We start from the raw sequence: 20,328 nt of genomic DNA, 5'->3' as shown, positions 1-20,328 counted from the left end.
CTAAGCAATTCTATGACTCCATATTGCTTTCCTAAGCATCTTCAACTGAGTGGCTGCAAAAAAATTGTCAGAGTGATTGGCTTACATGGTCGTGGTATTTCACATTTTTTGTTTTATAGGGGAAACGGTCACATAAGTAGCCGCATCGCGCTTCAAAGAGCAGATGCACAAATTGGCTTTTGGTTTCCTTGCTGGCTTGAGGGACCTTTTGGACAGGAGGTCCTCTTACCCTCATACAGTACGGTGACAGCCCTAGAGACGGATATTGCATAGGAATGGGTCACTCTGGATGCTTTAATCTCCACAGCCCCCCCCTGCCCGAACCGCGGTGCCGGTGCCGTTACGTTCTAGGTGCAGAAAATCAGATTAACGCCACTCCGGGGTTGGAGACAACGCATTCCCCGCAGAGAAATGGGCCCTAAAAGTAAGAATTAGTACATTTCCGCGAACTACGAGCCGGGGAGGAGCGGGCGGGGAATCCGTGTGCACGCCACGAATAAACAAATAAATAAGCGCACGAAACGAGAACTAAAGGAGGGCCCCGGGCGGGACCGGGAGACTGCGCAGCCCGGCTGCCCGGCGGCGGGGGCCTGAGGGCCGGCTGGGCTCCCCCCCACCTCCGCCGCCCCGCTCCGCACCCGGCCGCTCGGTCTCCCCCGCGGTCCCCCCGGCCGCAGCGGGGGGGTGGGAGCGCTGCCCGCCGCCGCCATGGCGTGAGGGGCGGCGGGGCCGGGAGGAGGAGGAGGAGGACCGTGGAGAGGTAAGGAAGGAAGGCGGGGAGGCGGGAGGTGGAGCGGGAGGGGGGGGAGTCACTTTCTTCCTGACTTTAAAAACGCCCCCCCCACTCCTCCTCCTCCTCCCCACACCCTCCCCCCCCCGCTCCGCTCCGTCCCGTCCCCCGGGGCTGCGGAGGAGAAACTTTCCGGCTGCCGAGCGGCGGGGCCGCGCCGGGCAGGGGCCGCCGGCGGTGAGTGCCCGTGCGGTGCGGGGCAGCGGTGCCCCCGCTCCCCTCCGACCCCTCCATCCCGTCCCCGCCGCTCCGGGCAACCCACTCCCCCCGCCGCTCCCCGCCCCTGCTCCGCGGCGGGCCCCGGGGCGGGCCCCAGGAGCTCCCCTCCGCCGGCGCGGGGCTGGGGGCGCCCGTTACCGGCGGGTTTTTGGGAGGGTCGAACCCAGCGGTCCCCCCCCGCCACCACCACGTCGTGTCCCCATCCCCAGGGTTAGCGGGCAGCGGATGTCGGCGGGGTCCGGGGAGCGGCGTCCGGGTCGGACCGGTGCGGGGTGAGGGGTGGCGAGGGACGTCTCGCCGCCAGGGCCGGGCTTTTCGGTGCCGTCCCCTTCGGAGCGCAGGGCGATGGGGTGCGGGGGTGCTGCCAGGGCCCCGCTCCGGGACACCCGCCCCGAGGTGCGGGGCAGCCCGGCGGGGTGAGCCGGCGGGGGGGGTGGGGGGGCGTGTGCGTGGGGGGAAACGCGGGTTTTTCGGTGTGAAGCGGGAGCTGCGGGCGCCGTGTGTGACAGCTTTCTGCTCTTCCCCCAGCACCGCAAGAGCCTCCGAGCCTCCGGCTGGTGAGCGAAGCCTCCCAAACATGCGGGTGTGAAAGGTAAGCGGTAGCATCCTCGCCTTGCACCTAGGGAAGCGGAGAGACAGGAAAAGAGCCATCTGCCCCGTGCGGCTTCCTGCCGCTTTTCTGGGTTGGTGTGTTGGGGTTGGTTTTTTTTTTTGTTGTTGGGAAAGTCTTAAGTGGCCTGGGACCACAGTTGTTAACTTACGAAGCTCAGGCTCCTCAGCCCCAGGGCGGCAAGTCGCAGTGCCCTTAGCTGGTGTGGCGTGAACGCCGTGCATCACCACTTGGTGCATCTCATGCCAACTCTTTGAAGGCATTTTGGTATGAATGAAAGTAGCCGTTCTCCCTGCTTTCCTGTCATTCCCTCGAAGCAATATAAAGCTGTGATATTTTCAAGCTGGAGTAGCTTCTTTTTTGGACATAAGCAATGGCAATATAAGAAATAGATACAATTGTGAATGAAATACAGGAAATATCGCTCAACTAGTTGCAGATTTCTGGTCACCCTTAGAAGATCAATTGCAATTTAAATAGCACTAAAGTTTTAACATAGTCTAAACAAAGAAGATCTCAGCTAAATATTGCCACATTATGTTTATCGTGCCAACAATTATTAAAACTCATTGCAGTATTTCAAAAAAGGAACAATTCAGCTGAAGGGCAGCAGTGGGAATCAATAATTCAGACGCTGTTTATTACTCTGAAAGACTCTTGCTGGGTAGCCTCGGGCAAGTCACTCCACCTCTCCATGGCTCTTTTTCCTTCCTCATAAAACAGATAAATCTGCTTGCTTGCTTCACAAGGGGTGTTGAGAAGTTTAATTAATTAATTTGTTTCATAACTGCTTGGAGATCCTAGGGTGCATTTTTCTACAGAAGCGCTAAATATTATTTTAAGTATGAGTTCTTTTACTGTGTGTCATTGCTTATATGTGTTTCTTCGGTGATCTAAATTAGCTAAATTTTTAGTGGAAGTCAACAAAGTAGCAGTTCCGGATTTGGATTTTCTTGGCTATCTGTAAACTTCATTAGGATGTGAAACCAAAATGTACTAATCCCAGCAAATTTTATTGGAACAGAACTGCTGGTACTTTCACAAAGTGTCATTTTCTTTTCTTGCTATTCAGCATAAGAATTTGTTTTTGTTGTTTTGCTGGAAGCATTGTGATACTTCGCATAATTTTGAATTGCCATGAAAAAACCTGAGTGCTAGTATTTAATACGAGAAGAGTTTAAAAACATATTTGTATCCTCTACTGTGGAGACTGACCTCAGAATACACTTGGTGCTGGTTTTCCACTACACATTCATATCCAGTCTCTTCTAAAACCTCTTCTTTGGTCATACAGAATATGGGTTGCAAAGGGAGAAATATATGAACTGAACAAATTGATTGCCTGTGGTAACAATCGATAGATTTCGGTTGCCCAACTGAGCTCAGTTTTTGTTCTAGTAGTTAGTAAATGTCTGCACCACAATGGAGAGGAAAATGTGTTTAATTACTGGGCTAAAGGTTAGATGTGATTTTCATAGGTTGCATACAGTTAAAATTAAAAAGGAGTAGCTTAAAGCTAGTTTTAGAGTGACATCTCCGTTTTGGTACTTTCTAAAGGCTCATCTCAAACACCATGCACATGAAGCCTGTGTGTACCGTTCCTTTTCCTCAAGTACAGTAACAGCAAGCACATGGTGCTTTTTCAAAACCGAATTCAAATAAAGCCTAGATCAGTGGTGGTAGAAAGGCGTTCCCACCACCAGGCAGCTGTTGGGTTGTGAATGGATGCAAGTGAGCTTATTTGCTGGTGGAGAAACGGTCACATCCATCAGTACCTGGCAGCCTGAGCAGTGAGAACTAGGGTTAAATGAGGCTGTAAATGAGTCTGTAAAACTGAAGTGTCCCTTCTCTCAGCAGTGATTGCGTTTAGCTGAAATTGAGTCACGTTCCTAGGCTTGTGTGTGGAACCTTGCACATCTGGCACCCACAACATACTCTTAGCAACGAGCAGAAAGAAATTTAGTTACTACTGCTATTGTTCCTGGACGTTTTGCAAGAAATAAAGCCTGTTTTCCTGCCTTTTTTTTCCTTTTTTTTTTTTTTTTTCCTGAAGGGATTAGAAGCATAAAGAAAGAAACAACTTTCCATAACCGTTATTTCCTGGTTTAGATTTGGTAATCCAAGTGTCTGGAGAGTGAAAGAGAATATGACTTTTGCTTAGCAAGTCGCATTTAATTGGTAAATATGATATCTCAGCAGCAAGTTCGTCCTGGCTGTTTACACCTTCTTTGCTGTCCCCATTCAGCTGAGGTAGATAAAAGAGCTTAGTTACAGCAGTGTAGCCCCCCCTAAAGCTGTTAAACCATGGTGCCAGTTTGTGTTCAAGACTGTAGCCATGTATTTATTATAAATAGACTCGATATTTGGCAGAAAGCCCTTCCTTTGAGCTACATTTCTTGTACTTACTTAGAAAGCATGGGTAAGCGTTGTATCGATGCCTGTTAGCCCAGCTGAGCCCAGCAGGGATATGGAGAGGTGTGACAGAGCTGCATTAGCCAAAACCCCAAACCCTTGTGCACTGCACTTTGGCTGGACTTGGTTATCTTCTCAGGATGGGAACAGCGCGGAGGAGGGGGATTAAAGCCTGCTAGGAAAAAGGAAATTTAGCTGATGTCACCTGGGAGCTCTCTGCTGGATGCGTTGTCAGTAGGAGTTTTTCAGAAGTGAAGTGTGGGTGACGCAGAGCTGAGCGGAGGGGTCGGGTCGCTTGGGGAATCACGTGAGGGACAGAGAGCTGGAAATAGTTCCTCGTCAGGTGCTCACATCGCGCTTTCATCCGCTCTGGGGACACGGTCAGGTGTGAAAGCCCAGGCACAATGCGGCCATTATGTCCATGGTCTGAAATTACCTTTGTTTGGTCTTTCTTTCTGGTTTTCCCCTCGCTTAGACTCACAGAGTGTACAGTAGAAATCAGCAGTAGCATTCTGTGGAGCAGGATTGTAGGGACCTCGGTCACTTGATTCAGGCAGGTATTGTGCCTCAGTACCAGGCAAACATAATCGTAACATAACAGTTCTTTCACCACAGTTGTCCTGGTATACGTTCTTGTTTTGGTTTTTGTTGGTTTTTATCAGAAATAGTAAGAATGCTGAATGCTTGATATAAACCTGGTATGCCCTCTTAAGTCTTCTAATCAAATGGCTGCCTAGAGTTAGTAGAGTATTTTCAAAAGTTGCTTGTAAGCATTTCTGTGGATGTCACGTCTTTTTAAAGCCTTTTAATCAGATCCTTGTAACTGTGGTGCATTACGTTCTTTGCCAAAACAATGTGTCAGGTTTCGGTTCTGCTGCGAGAGCCGTGCCTGCACAACTCAAGGTCAGAAACGAGATTATACAATTCTAAATTTCATAATTAACCTTTAATTTAATGGTTGTGTTGGTGCCTACTCATAGAAACTAGTCATGCCAATTGTGAATAGCTAAATTTTGCAGGAATAGTGTAGCCTTCTACATCTACTCCATCTGCATTTGCAGCTCTATCCATGAAAATATAATTGTCACTTTTTATCAAGCGTATTCTGGGCAGCAGTGAAGGCAGTTGTAATAACCCCGAAGGAACTACGGGATAACACATTTTATTGTCTCTCCAAGTTTGTACCTTGAAAAAGATGAGCTGCATCTGGGTATATGTGTATTCTATCTGTGGATGAATGGATGGATGGATGGATAGACTGACAGACAGACAGACTATATGCTATATCTATATACATGTGTATAAACCATAGACAATGAGATAACAGGTGAGAGCAGCAGAGGTAACGACAGAATTGTACCAATAATAATGAAGAGCATATTGATCTGCAGTGAGGTGTGACCACTGGGTAGAGCGGTGTGATTTACGTCGACAAACACAAAGGCATTTATCCTGTAGCTAAAGAAAGAGTAGTTCTTCTATGTGAAAATGCATTTGAGGTCTGCCTACATGTGTCTTAAAATTATATATATGTAGATAATATAAAAGCAAGTGTTGATTTGAATTTCTTAGATTGAAGTCATTTTAAGTTCATAAATTGACTTTGCTGGTGCTCCTACGTGCTGTCACAATACTTGACATAAATAAGAAATAAAATTTTAATATAGTTCTGTATGCAAGACTGAGTCATAATAAACAGGATATGGAAACGTAGTTAAAATGAATTTTGATCCCATAGCAACTGAAGGATGTGATGTGTTTTAGAATTTCTGTCTATTAATATGACGTCCTGTGGAAACACTTTACAAAAATCCCACCTATTTGATATCTTCACCTACTGAAGTCTGTAGATAGACACAGATGTACAGAGAGTGAGAACTGGTTTGCAAAACTCCAGCTGGAATATTTCATTTGTTTCCAACATCTTGGAGGCAATTGAATGAAGGACAATTAAAACAACAAGCAGGAAAGATGAAAACCGTTAATTATACATAGTAGAGGTGAACAACAAGCTGGGGGACTTAAAACATTTAAAAGTACATGGAAGAGTAAAGTTCAAGACTAACAAAGAAGGATGATTTGGAAAGGAGGATAGAAATTAAAGTCAGAAACGGAAACACTAGTTGCGTTATCAGAAGTTTCTGATGCTGTAATTGGCCTCCTAAAAAATGAGGGAAGCTCCATGGCACGCAGCAGTCTGAGTGGGCTGGATTAAGCACCGGGAGGAATTTTGTTTTGACAGCAGTAAAATTGGCTTTCCCCTTTTTGCATGTATGATTGATTTATTCCCCTCCCCTGGCCTTTATTTGCGCCTCCTGGGCACCACAGCCACCCTCTGAAGGTTTCCCAGCTCCTTCTCTGCAGCCTGGTTGTACCGCTCGGTCCATGCAGGGACCACGCTCTTGCTTACTTCAGATAATCTTCTTGCTTTGCTCACTTCCCCTCGCGAGGTTTGCATTTTTGGCTTGTCATTTGCTGTCAGAGGAAGCCCCAAGGGTGGTTTCTGATACCCACCACTGAGGGGTTCGCAGCCTTACAGCTCCCCACGCGGGCCGGGAGGATGTGTTACTTCTTAGAAGCCGCCGAATGAATACTAGGTCACCACCCAGATTGCTTTTCTTCTGCGTTTCTGCAGTGACAATGTGACAGTTTCTGTGACAGTCATAGTCCCAGACCCCAAAAGTGCCTGGCACACTGTAACAATATAATGGATGGATGAATGGTTTTCAGGATTGACTTCTGGGAGCGTAATGGAGCAGGCAAAAATAGTTAATATATCGTAGAATCACAGAATGGTTCAGGTTGGGAGGGACCTTAAAGACCATCTAGTTCCAACCCCCCTGCCATGGGCAGGGACATCTTTAACTAGACCAGGCTGCTCAAAGCCCCATCCAGCCTGGCCTTGAACACTGCCAGGGATGGGGCAGCCACAACTTCCCGGAGCAACCTGTTCCAGTGCCTCACCACCTTCACAGTAAAGAATTTCTTCCTAATATCTAGTCTAAATCTCCCCTCCTTCAGTTTGAAACCATTACCGCTAGTCCGATTGCTGCACTCCCTGATAAAGGGTCCCTCCCCATCCTTCCTGTAGGCCCCCTTTAGGTACTGGAAGGCCGCTAAAAGGTCTCCCCGGAGCCTTCTCTTCTCCAGGCTGAACAGCCCCAACTCTCTCAGCCTGTCCTCACAGGAGAGGTGCTCCAGCTCTCTGATCATCTTCGTGTCCTTTTGGCCTATACGAAAATTCTCCAACTGTCTTCCATTAGTGTTAGCTTCTGTGAAAACATTTCCACAAAAAAACCCTATATTTTTCATTACCGAAATTCCCTTTAAAAACTACTTCAGCTCAGGATAAAATAAAAAATGAAAGGAAAATGAAAGGAAATCTTTCTGTGGTCGTTTATAGTTTTACACCTTTGATGGTAGAAGTGCCTGAGCTTTCATCCACTGAATGTGGATGCCTTAACAGGCGTGTCTGTACTGGTCGGGAATGATGACTTTCAGGATTCTGGATATCAAAACGACTTTCTTATTCATTCTATACAGTGAAGTATGGAATAAAAGATCCCCATAAGGGTTAGGAACAGTAATGTTAGTGCAACCAAAAAATTATTGAGAAAGCATTTATAAAGTAGGATAAATTATAAAATAAAGGAAAATTCCTAGATTATGGTTTGGGCATGCAGACAATGTAAATCTTGTTTTTCGCTTGAGGCAGAGAGAAGGTTAGGCATTGAGTGTGCGTGTGTGTATGCCCCGTAAATTTATATATATGGTGTAAAATAGACAAATAAGCTTTTTAAATGAAAGGAATAAACTGATGAAACTTCCATGGCAGATACCTTCCACACCCTGCTGTAAACTCAGAAAGATACTTTGCAGTTGCTGTCCTATCTGTAGCATGGTGCGGAATGAGCGCAACCCTCCCTCCTCCCAGAACGATGGTCTCGCGTGGCTGCGTACTGCTCTAAATAGATCCATTGAATTTTGTGCATAGATCAAAGGACAGACATGAGTTTAAATCTTGACTGCTGACATGATGTCATATACTGATAATTCCTATAGGAACTGCTTGTTTCTGGTTGTCTTTACGATTTTCATAGCACAGCTGTTACTCAGACATACAAGTTGATTCAAGGCTTCTTTTAAGGCATTTCAGATTGCTTCAGCACAAGTGCAATACTAACACCTGGTACCTGAGCTATACTTTATTTTATTCTAGATTTAATTCTGAATTACATCTGGGATGTCAGTATTTAAGCTTTTAAATGCCTTTGACATTATATAATTGTGATGTAGCATATTTCTCATAGTGAAAAAAAAATCAGAGGAAGAAATGAAGTCATGTCCCCTGGTGGTTAAGGTCGTAATAGGTATTTTTCAAGTTGTAAGCAGTGCGTTTTACACCTTTCCAGCATTTTTGTTGGAGAGACAGATGGTCAGTGGTGTTTTATCTGACTGACCAAAGGGGCGGTGGAGGAAGGACTCCCAACTGCTCTTATCTTGGGACGCTGGAGTTTCCTGCACTGGTGTCCAGCCCCGCAGCTCTGAGAGGGACTCAGCAGTATCACTTGCTGATGTGGGAACTGTAGAGCTTGGGTCATTGGTCTGTACGTTTATTGTGATTGTTACAGCACAAAAGATAAGTGTGTACTTTTCTTGGTCCCCCTTTGTCTGCTACCTAATTTTGCCATATCAAATATGTTTCTGTAAGTCAGTAGGCATCGCATGGCTACATATATAAGGGAATTAGTCTCTGTTGACCTGTTCACCTCTCTGTTTTTGTGGACTTACCCTGCATTATTTAGTACTTAAATGTCAATAGATTCAGTTAGAGGACTCTAACTCTACCATTTTAAAATATTTTCACAAAATATTTATATCAGTGGTAAACCTGACATTGTCGGACAAAATAGCTCTACAGTTGATGCAAGCATCATGATTTTAAAATACTACTACTTCCAACTGATTCATTCGGTTGTATAGATTCTGCTCCTTTATCAGCAACAAAGCCATTTGCAACGTGTGTGAGAAGATTTGCTAATGATTTGAGGTGCTTGGACAAAGTGACAAAAAAGAGTTGCTACAGAAGTTTGCTTTTCTCCACTGTGATCTAACCTATCCCAGCACTCCGCGTGGCAAGCAGGTACATTTTGGCAGCTGTGAGCATCGCTACAAAAGGATGCGTACCCATCTACATTTAGTGGAACAAGATACCATGCACATCATATTGCATCATCACCTCTTAGTTCCATGGCATTGGTATGGCCGCAGCTGTTGCTGGTGGTTGACCATTTCTTGTTAAAATATCTATGACTCTCTTACCTGTTTTAGCGTTGGGTGCTATTTTATTTTTAGTGCTAGCAGTTTTGCATGGCTTAACAAGGTGATCTTATCATGTAGTTTAAGTTGTGATGAAAGTCGAGTGACACTGTTGTTCAGCGTGAAATTCAGAACTGACTAAGCATTAAAAAAAAGTTGAGTAGAAAAAGCTTGCTTTCACTTTGAATAATTTATCAAGAAGCAATGCAAAAAATTTATGAGAGTTAAGTCCTTGCTGATTCAGAGGTCATTGTCTAAGGTAACAGTTTGTAGGCTAAGCATGAAGATTTGCTTTTTGTCTGGTGGAACAGATTTTCTGCTAAATATTTGAACACAATTCTCACCAAACACCTGGGGAGGTAATTCACGTAGCAATAATGAGAACTGTAGCCTTCGTGGAAAATAGGAGCTGCCCAAAAGGAGACAAAAAGTTGCAATCTGTGGAGAGAAGTCTCTAAATGGTAATTTTGAGTTTTAAACTAGTTATTTTATTGTTGTTTTTTTTTTCTTACCAGCATAGAGGTTCGCTACTCGAGCTGAGTGTCCACGCTCCTCGTACCTTCTCTGGAGACAGCTTGGCACTTTGCAGGGGGGTTCACAGGAAAGCCAGCATATCCACAGCGGAGATGCCATGAGTTTGCCTGCAGCATCTTCTGAGCAATCTAGAAGGAGAAGATAGCATGGCAGTGGGGAGCCCAGCTCTCACCAAGTGTTGGGGTTTTTTTCTGCAGTTGAACATCTATTCATTGAGGCAGATGGGGAGAACTGCAATAGTTAAGATTTAGTCTGTTTTTTCTAGAATAAATGATGTTCTTTACTGTTTGTTTCCCCTGGCAATGGAGTGGAAATCATGGGAAATGCTCTTTCAATCTAGGACTAAGAGAGCCTTTTCAAAGCTCATTTTCTTCCATGGGCAAGCATCCTTCACTCTCCTTTTAATTTTTAATACTGTATCAGGTCATGGCTTCCAAACTGAATAAAAAAGCCCCTCATTTTCAGAAAAGGTTGAGTTGCTTGGTAAAGTTTTTCTTTGGAAGATGTGGTTGGTAATGATGTAGTATAATATGAGAGTAAGAAATTCTTTTAACTTTAAAAAATTGTATTGTGAGTGCAATTTAAGTGATCAGAAAGCCCAGGCTCCTATTCTTTTGAGCACTGTGTATCAAACGAACTTGTAGCAGGTTCACTCACAACTGCTAAGTTGGAGCTTATACAGACAGTTATCTATATGTGTCTGGCTTCACCTAAGCTCTGCAGGTAATCGAGGTTTGTATGCGTGCCTTGGAACAGTACTGTGTGTTTCTTTAGCTTTCAGTATGCAAGTTAAGTTAACTAAGGAAATGTCAAAGTATAGAGTTCAAGACAGTTGAATGTGCAGTCTATGTCAGTGGTTTTGGCTTCCTCCTCTCCCCCAGTACATTTATACCATTTTAATGAATTTTAAATAGTCCTAAATGTTACTGCCTTTGGTCACATTCTTCTGTTGAAGGTGCTTTAGTTCTTTTGTAAGTAGTTTTGCATATATCTTATTAATCAGTTTAGTTTCTAACCAGTTACTGAACTGAGGAACGGTGATCGTGCCCACTAGCCCTGTGGAGTTACCTGGACAAGTCAGTGAAGTGTGTGGTCAGGTCTGGTCCTAGTCAGTGAAATCTTTGATGGTGTGCGTGGTTGAGGGCAATTCTGACATGGGTTACTGTCTTCATATCATAGGAAGGGCATCAGTGTGATTTAAGGACATGGACCTGTTGGAATGGGTCCAGTGGAGGGCCACCAAGATGATCGGAGGGCTGGAGCACCTCTCCTGTGAGGACAGGCTGAGAGAGTTGGGGTCGTTCAGCCTGGAGAAGAGAAGGCTCTGGGGAGACCTTATAGCGGCCTTCCAGTACCTAAAGGGGGCCGATAGGAGAGCTGGGGAGGGGCTCTTTATCAGGGAGTGGAGCGATAGGACGAGGGGTAATGGTTTTAAACTGAAAGAGGGGAATTTTAGATTAGATATTAGGAAAAAATTCTTTACTGTGAGGGTGGTGAGACAATGGAACAGGTTGCCCAGGGAAGTTGTGGATGCCCCATCCCTGGAAGTGTTCAGAGCCAGGCTGGATGGGGCTTTGAGCAGCCTGGTCTAGTGGGAGGTGTCCCTGCCCATGGCAGGGGGGTTGGAACTAGATGATCTTTAAGGTCTCTTCCAACCCAAACCATTCTATGATTCTATGATTTAACCAAGAATAAATAAGAATGACTTTGTAGTCCTGCTTTTGTCACTCCCTATTGACTTTCTTCTAGATCTTGACTAAGAATACGCTGCCTATGAATATATTATAGATTGGTTTTCCAGTTATGCTGCTGTTAGTCTAAACAGTGTGGTACAGTGGTTGTTTCTCACGTACATGGTAAAAAGAGGGTTTACTTTCTCTACTAAATACACACATGCATAAGGGGAAAAAATGAGGGGGGTTATTGAATCCTTAAAGTATGGCCTATAAACTTTAAACAATGCTGGACGTATTTGATGATGGTGAAATACCAGGAAATGTGTGTTCATATTTACAAAGAGGGAGTTCTGGGCAACCTTACTGTATATTCCTTCATCACTGGTCAGAGAGACCCTAATTTAGGGAACTCTTAAAGCTGTCCCTAAATTTATGTACGTGCTTAATTCTTATTGATGTGCAGAAGTATTTACAGAAATCAAACTAAGGAAAAGAATGCATGAAGTCCTTACTGCTAGCTGGGATTTTTTTCTGATTGTGTAAGCCAGGAAACTTTTTTCAATGTATGATGATCACAGAAGAAAAGTTACAGGCATTTTTTGCCTTTTTTCCGATGTTTTTTTTTTTTTTAGGTTCTTTCCTCTACCGCCAGTTCTAAAGGATCCTAAAGGCTTTAAAAAAATTGTGTGTGTTTTTTTTTTTCTTTAATTATGAAAAAGCAGTTCTTCTCAACAGTTAAAAAGACTGACATCATGTTTCAAACATGATGTACTGGTTTGGTTGGTTTTTACCTCCTTCCTTTCAAAATATACTGTTGTACCGTTTCCTTATTTATACATGAGAATATGAGTAGACTTGAATATGTTTGGATAGACTATGGTATATGTTTCTTTGTATGTGGTGAGAGAATATGTAGATATAGTAAAGGTATTACCAAATAAACCACCCTGTGATCTCCATAATGTGTCCTGTAATAATTGTTTTACATCCAAAAAAGGGCAAATCTTACCTGCAAAATGCATTAAAATACTAAGAAAATGTCATCTTCCATTAGGCTCTGTTAAAGCAATTACGCTACGCACTGTGATATATAAATGCAGGCAGTTATAGGGTGCAATATTATTTTTACCCTAGGCAGGAATGCACAAGAAAAGATGTCCTTCTTGGCCAAAGTTGCTTGCTCCCAAATTAATTTTGGGAGCTGAACAAAAGTACTTAGAGGGTCTGTGTCCCCAGTAATGGTTGAGGGACCAATCTATCAAGGGTGTCTCATTGCCTATGCACATATTAATGACATTGTTGAATCAGGATGTGGGTCTCTAAATAAGGTTTTAGCAGCCTAAGCTTCTGTTAGAAAATTTTGGCATCTATAGGTAGGGAGCTATGGGGAGAAATAAAAGGTTGCTTTGTACTTCAGCTGCTTATGAGTTTTATGACTGAATCCTATGAAACAGGTTTTCCATGGAAAAAAATATTTCATATTTGTTTTGGGGATTTTTTTTTCCTTCTGTCTATTTCTCCTTTTAATAATTGAAAACTACTGTTCATTATTTACATAAAACTGTCTCTCTTGGGTCTGCTTTCTGTAACCTTTCCCCTTGGAAGAATTCTAGGAATTTGCTGGCTTTCCTCAGGGGGATCCTGGCCATGTTTTATCTGAGACTTAAGGCTAGATAGTTGATAATTTTTACAAAGTAACTTACTATTTTAAATACTTGCATTTAACCTCTGCATAGATTTGCCATTTGAGCACGTTTTGAGAAGTCTCGTATATAGGAAAATATGCTAATATGCGCTTTAATTTAACATTGAGCCTTCTTTGTAGCTGGCAGTAAATCTCCACATACAAAATGGAGAGCCTCTTAGAAAAAAAAAAAAAAAAAAAAATGCTGCAAAAAACCTAAGTGCCCTAAAGGCAAGGTATTTCAGCTGTTTTTCTAAGGCTCTGCCGCTTTCTCTTTCTCTCTCCTCTCTTTCTTTTTACTTTTTTTTTTTTTTTTTTTGAAAACGAGGACGTGTCAGAACCAGAGGCCTCGAGCGAGCGCTGTATAAAATGACCCCGGCACAAACCTCCAGCATTCCTCATCCTTCCCTCTCCAGCTGCTAACATCAGCCAAGGCAGCACGCAGGCTTGGCTGCCGCCGGCACAAGCTCCCTGGCTCTCCCCCTTCCTCCTCCCCTCCCGCCCTTCTCCGCCTGCCAGTACAGTCAGCACTGCTTCGTATTAGGCACCGTTGCAATTATTTGAAATCTCGAGCACAAGGGCTGTCGGCGCGTTCCTTCGCCTCGTGTCAGCTGCCGGAGGGAAAGATGTGGGAGGGAGGGGCTTTCTTCAAAGTGTGCAGGTTTTGCTTTAGGATGGATTGCTCAGTAGGTGTTTTGTCTGAGGTGTTCCTATAGAAATCATTTGAAAGCCACCCGGACAACACGTGGGTGTTTTTTTTTTAAGTCCAGATGGAACCATTATTTCCTAGAGAGCATCCTGAATTACAGTGTCTCATGGATTCATTTTCTAACTCTCTCTTTCACGTCCATCTGCCGTAGGATATTTCAAAGATGGTTTGGCTGCCAGTGAGACTTGGAGATCTGATGCCACAATGAGGACTCACACACGGGGAGCCCCAAGTGTGTTTTTCATACAGGCGGTTTGCTTCGCCTTCGCCTACGGCGCCAGGGAGGACGCGATGGTTCCTTTTGTCAATGCCAACTATGACAGCTACCCCATGCTCTACTTCTCCAAAGGGGACGTGGAGGCCCTGCGTCTCCAGGCTGCCACCACGCACCAGCACATCGCAGCTCGGCTGATCGAGGCAGTGCAAACGATGCTGTCGAATCCCCTGGAGTACCTTCCTCCCTGGGACCCGAAGGAGTTCAGTGCTCGGTGGAATGAAATTTACGGCAACAACCTCGGGGCCCTGGCGATGTTCTGTGTGCTCTACCCTGAAAACATCGAGGCCATCAACATGGCCAAGGATTACATGGAGAGGATGGCAGCTCAGCCTAGTTGGTAGATTTTTGTCTTTTTTTTTTTTTTAAAGTTGTTCTTACGGTATAAAGTGCTTGCAGTTGGAGGAGTGAGTGGATGAATGAATTGCTTAAATTATTTCAGTTGCTCTAACATTCACTTTAACAGTGACTAACTTGCTGAATGCATTTACCCACATCTGGACCAGCAGTGACACGCAGCTTTTCACCTTTCCTGGGCTTACCCTGTTGCAAATTAATGCTGAAAGAAGGAGCATGACCCTTTTGTGTAGGGTCCTAATTGCTGTAAAGATAAAAAAAAAAAAAAAAAGAAAAAAGAAAGAAATCTAGAACCACTCCCCATCAGAAGGCAGGGTTTCACATCTGATTTGTGGTGAGAAGTGCTAAAAGTGTAATTTGTTTAATCTCTTTTTTTCACAGACTCATACATATCTTTTGGGTAATTCTTCCTTGGGTATAATTCAGGAAAGGGGGACTTATGAAAAGGGTATAATTAGGTGTAGGTAAAAATGACACACTTGAGTTTCTGCAGTCTGTTCTAACATCTGTCTGAGCTTCGGTTCAGACTTGCAGCTCCACTTGGCTGTACAGTTCTTGGGCCTATCCTTAAGAAATACTAGGACATGATAAAGATAGTTGTCCATCTGATAGTTTGTGCCATCGGGCACGAACTTGAACATAGGAAGTTCCACCTAAACATGAGGAGGAACTTCTTTACTCTGAGGGTGGCAGAGCACTGGAACAGGCTGCCCAGAGAGGTGGTGGAGTCTCCATCTCTGGAGACATTCCAAACCCACCTGGACGCGTTCCTGTGCAACCTGCTCTGGGTGACCCTGCTCTGGCAGGGGGGTTGGAATGGATGATCTCCAGAGGTCCCTTCCAACCCTACCATTCTGTGATTCTGTGATTACTTTATTGAAGCTGCCCGAGTAACTGGCATTTTGATGACTGCCTCCTGGATTAACTTCACCTGGATGTGAGTCGTCATCCACAAGTTAGTCTGTCCTCACTGTGCCACACTCTTTCTATGGGTACAAAAGTTAATGTTCTCACTGTACGAATGAGTCTAGCAATTGGGGACCCCAAGGTATTTGTCCTTCTCCTCATCTTCCTTTTTCATACCCACCAGCAATTTATCTCCCCTTTTTCCTCAGGCAACCACATACCACCCTGCAGCAGTTGCTACTCAGTGCACCTTGCAGACTGTGGCCCAGGGTTGCTGCCACTGTGAGGAGGTCAGAGGATGGGAATGTGGGCTTTGCCAGGACAGTGGCTTCTGCCCACGGCAGTGAGCTGACTCCCTTGTCGCCGCTGCTGTCCTACAGCTCCATGGTGGCAGCAGCTCAGCACAAGTCTGTGTCAGGTTTCAAGTCAGCACAGGAAGAAACATTAGCTGTTCAAGCAATATTCAGTGCTCAAACTACTATTCCTTACCTTCTTTGGGTTAAGACCAACCAGTAGTGTCCTATAAACAGCATCCATCCATGGGTTGTCATTGGAATTACGCTGGATTTGAGCAAGCATAACTTGGGATCCATATCCTCCTGGTGGGCATGATTTAAAAGGCATTACAGTGTTGGGGTTCCCCTATACCAAGTATTAAAGCGGTGAATGCCACGGAAATACAGGAACTAGAACAAAAGAAGCGGTGGGAGAGAGAAGGGGCACACTGCGCTTAAGTTGCTTACATGTCATGGAAGAGAGAACACATGGGAATTGTGAAGAAAAGTATTGACACAACAGGATGGTGGAAATTTGCAAAATCTTACACTGAGGCATAGCAATACAAAGCTTGTCTTACTTATCTTCAGAGGCAGTCTGTGTTTCTCCTGGCACACTGGCAGAGAGATAGAGCTGCGCAGAGGTGAATGCAAGGATGCGTAACCATCTCTAACAGGACCTGCAGACTACCCCAAAACTCAACACCTTCCTCCCTAGTTTCATTGTTTGCCCTCTCTTATCTTCTTGTGACGTTTTGTAGAAACATAGTTACATGTTTTAATGGCATAAGAAAGAGGAGCAAGTAATGTTTTGAGTGGTGGAACTTACTTGTGTCTGCCTTTCTCAGTTTCCTGAGAAACTTCTTCACTCACTGTCCCAATAACCTCATTTCAGTTCCTTGTGTCCTGTGATTCCTGCCCTGGATTAATTGTAGTTCCTCTGTCCCTTGCCATAATGCTCTCCTTTGTCCCAGCTGACCAGATCCCAATCAGAACTGAGCAGGTATCCTGTTTCCACTTGGCTTTGATAATATTTACCTCCCGCGAACTACTGTTTTTCTCAAGCAAGTGTCTTGCGTTACCTCAGTGAAAGAGAAGCCATCCTTTTCCCACCTTTCCCTTCTGATGTAGACATGTCATCCAGCAAACATTCAAGGTTCAATCAGGGTTCTCTGCTTTGCAAAAGAAGCAGGTGCAACGCGCTTAGTAGGGGAAGTACAGAAGGAGAAAATCAGAAACACAGGTGATAAGGCTGGGATAAGCTGCCCTTTTTATAACCTCCAACTGTCCAGCTTTTCAAATGCTGTCACAGAAACACGGATCTAGTTTCCATGTTTGTTTTTCCCCTGAGAACTTATGGCTGAATGCTGTCAACGTGGAGTTCACGCTATAGCTCCATCAGTGATGGCAGTAATACAGATCCCTCTCACTCACGCAACAGTGGTTTTCAGGAAACTGTAGGAATGTCCCATCTCTGAGGCCGGCGCTGCTCGGTCTGGCTTTGCTCAAATAGATCAGCAGGTTCATAAGCTGAAGGAGTGGACAGACAGATTGCGTAAATCTGTTTTTCCTAAGAAACTCAACTAAAAAGTACCAGAAAACATGTTACTGCACACACTTCTCCACTTAGGATAAGACCAGGAGAACAAACACGGCAAATGGGAGGGCTGTGTCAGCGCTACTAGCGGGCATTTAGATGTTATGGCATCTAAAGCACTGCGTAAGACTGTACGTGAACTGTTTAGGCAATGTCACAGTAGTAGAATTTAAAAAAATAAGTTGTCCAGTCTATTTAGGCATTTTTAATTTTCCTTGGACTTTGGGGAATATATAATTCTGGGTGATACATTACAATGTTATCCTTATTAAATAATTTGAGGGCACACGTGTTCTGATCAGGAGGGTGGAAAGAAGGAGTGGTTTTGATGTTGCCCAAGTTTGGAGCCTTGAATGTTAGGAGACTTCTCTGCCAAAACTCCTTATGTCATCAGTAAAGAGGGCTTGTCCAGAGAGGGATCAGTAAGAGAAGTAAATCAGAGGAACTTTTCTCTCCCTAGATTTCCTCTATAATGTAGATGCCTAAACAGCCATGTAAATTGCCCCCAAAATGTCTTTTTGTTGCTGACAGATTCATCAGCGTGTGTTGGAACGTTAAATCTGGCGGTCACATAGATTCCTTGCTGGCAGCTCGATTCTTTCAACAGTATAATCTGGATTTCTTTTGACTTCTGCTGACATGGCATTGACTCTAAAATAGCTCTAGAATTTAAAAAAAAAAAATCCCATTGGATGAATTTCCTTTAATTTTTGTGGCGATACTAAATAAAATTTAAGCCTTACCAGAAAACGAAAGTGTATTTTGGTAGTGTGAGCAGTAATTGTATAAAATAAATATAATTTAACATATCATTGGTTATTTGTCCCAGAATGCCAGGAGATTAAGGAGACTGACGCTTTAAATTTCATCTTTACATTAGCGAGAATCCTCAATAGTCCAAATACGGCTCAATGTCTCAGGATACGATGATGAGAAAGTCTGCTGGTAATTGACAGAGGCATGGAAGGGGCATGTAATTAAGCACTTTTGTCTATTCTCATCTATTACAATAGTCATATCACATAATGAAGTACACCCTTAATTGAGTTCCCATTCATGTAGGCTAACGGAGCTTGAGCCGTTTGTCATAACAACCGATGTTGATGGGCATGCTGCTCATAACAGAGCATCCGTAATTGCTGCATCCTGGAGTGGGTTTACATTTTAAAATAAACAAAGGGGCAATGGCTAATAGCTAACTATAGCAATCACCCAGAGTCATATGGGAACGGACAGTGTTTTGGAGACTTGCAAGAGCAAGGAAACACAGTGCATGAATATTTCAATAAAAAAAATATGAACTTTGATGGTTTCGCCTGTAAAAATTAAAAGCTGGCGTTAAATAACTTGTTTGGTTTTTTCTGGGATTTGATATCTAGGTGCTGCCTAAAATCTTAGGGAAAGTTTGTCCTTATATTTAAGCCGCATTATCTTATTTTACAGAGAACAGAGGATATAGATGCGTTTTCTGGCATTTTATCTGTGACTGGCCCCTGGAGCACTCCCCACCAGAAGTGCGTTTTTGGCTGAGGGAATCTGTACTCCTGATTCTTTCCATATGCTGCCTCGGCCCATTCCCGCACCCAGCGGAGTGATGTAATCAGAGTCACACATCGTGCAGAAATAAGAGTCCAGTCAGATTCTGCGTTTTGGACAAAGCAGTGAAAAACCCTCTTCTTTAGTAAGCCCGCCTTATAAACGAATGCCTTAGAAGTTCACAAATTCTGCACCCTTCTTACAGCAGGAGAGACGTCCCCATCTGCAACTGCCAGACAAGAGATTTCTGTACTTACTTTTTTTTTTTTTTTGGCACATAGTCGACACACTGTTTTTAAAGACAAATATGTTACCAATGTGCAGTAAGGTGTGGGATTTGACAGTAGGGCTGGCTCTGTGGGTTTCATAGGGGAGATAATTACTGTCGAGCACGTGCAAACATTCCAAGGAAATAGCAGCAAGTAGGGAGAAGCTAATGGCAGGCTTCGGCATGACAAATCTGTGAGCTTTCTGCTATTTCTTATTAACCAGCAATCCCATAGCCTTCTGTTAGTCCCTGTTTATTAAAAGTATTGGAGCATGGTAAAGGACCATTGCTGTTAGTATCCAGATGGTGCTTTGTGTTGAACAATATGGATTACAAAGTAAAAATACTTAAATATAAATAATTAAATGTGTAGATAAATGTATAACTAAAATAAATTCACATGTGCCGAGTTAAAATAAAGCGAGTCCCTGTGCTAGCACCACAAATTTAGAACATCTGTTTGACTCCCAATAATCAACCAGCAGTCACATTCAAAGAAAACTTAGGAGGGTCTTATAAGACTGCGGCATAGAAGTTAGTATAAAAGAAGCTTGGGGGATGCTGAGATAGTCTCCTACAGGGAGGAAGAAAAAGCAAAGGAAGGGTAGGAGGATGAATTTGGTATCTGGAATATATATTATGTTAGTAAGTGAAATACCAAACCCTCATGCTGTTTTTATCTTTTTCATATGTAGCATTTAAAAATAGAAATTGTGTACGACTGTGAAATTAAATGGCTAGCTGGATTTTGAAGAGTTTCTTTTATACCTTCTTTTTTAATTGATAGGATCTCTGGGAGATAAATTGGTGCTGAAGTTCTGTGGTAGCTACAGGGAGCTCACTTTGTGGCGTGCCTGGTATAAAAATTTGCTACAACAAGAGCTAGAGGTAATCTGTTGAAATAATAACATAACTAAATTTCTGTGTCTGCTTAATATGGCACTCAGAACTACTAAAACAGACTCAGTTCTTGTTTATTAATGTGTCAACACAGAGGGATCATGATTGATACTAAGAGCAAGCCCAGCGTGAAAAGCACTCTCTTGTGATCAAAGCCAAAAACGAGAGAAGAGGTTCTGAAAGAAGCTTTAGAAGCGGCAGAATGATCATTCCTGTTGGAGCGGGTCCAGCGGAGGGCCACAAAGATGATCCGAGGGCTGGA

General features: G+C 43.8%; 1 protein-coding gene across 7 annotated transcripts in view; it reads left to right on the top strand.

The window, feature by feature from the left end:
• The first annotated feature begins 365 nt into the window (after positions 1-365).
• DSE (dermatan sulfate epimerase) overlaps positions 366-20,328 on the top strand; it is a 44,803-nt gene continuing 24,840 nt past the window's right edge. Inside the window, exons 1-3 of one of the 7 annotated variants that reach the window (XM_054195558.1) lie at positions 366-424; positions 1,538-1,601; positions 14,105-14,567. In XM_054195558.1, coding sequence (XP_054051533.1) covers positions 14,158-14,567 — 410 coding nt within the window. In that variant the 5' untranslated portion in view covers positions 366-424; positions 1,538-1,601; positions 14,105-14,157. Of the gene's footprint in view, positions 425-654; positions 761-863; positions 968-1,254; positions 1,282-1,386; positions 1,406-1,537; positions 1,602-14,104; positions 14,568-20,328 lie in introns of those variants that run through there. The other 6 variants (XM_054195557.1, XM_054195556.1, XM_054195560.1 and 3 more) reach the window with 6 other exon arrangements.

Source organism: Rissa tridactyla, chromosome 3 (genome assembly GCF_028500815.1).
Source record: "Rissa tridactyla isolate bRisTri1 chromosome 3, bRisTri1.patW.cur.20221130, whole genome shotgun sequence".
NCBI classification, from domain to species: Eukaryota; Metazoa; Chordata; class Aves; order Charadriiformes; family Laridae; genus Rissa; species Rissa tridactyla.
The sequence above is the reverse complement of the archived record's forward strand: the minus strand, read 5'-3'. Positions and strand labels throughout refer to the sequence as shown.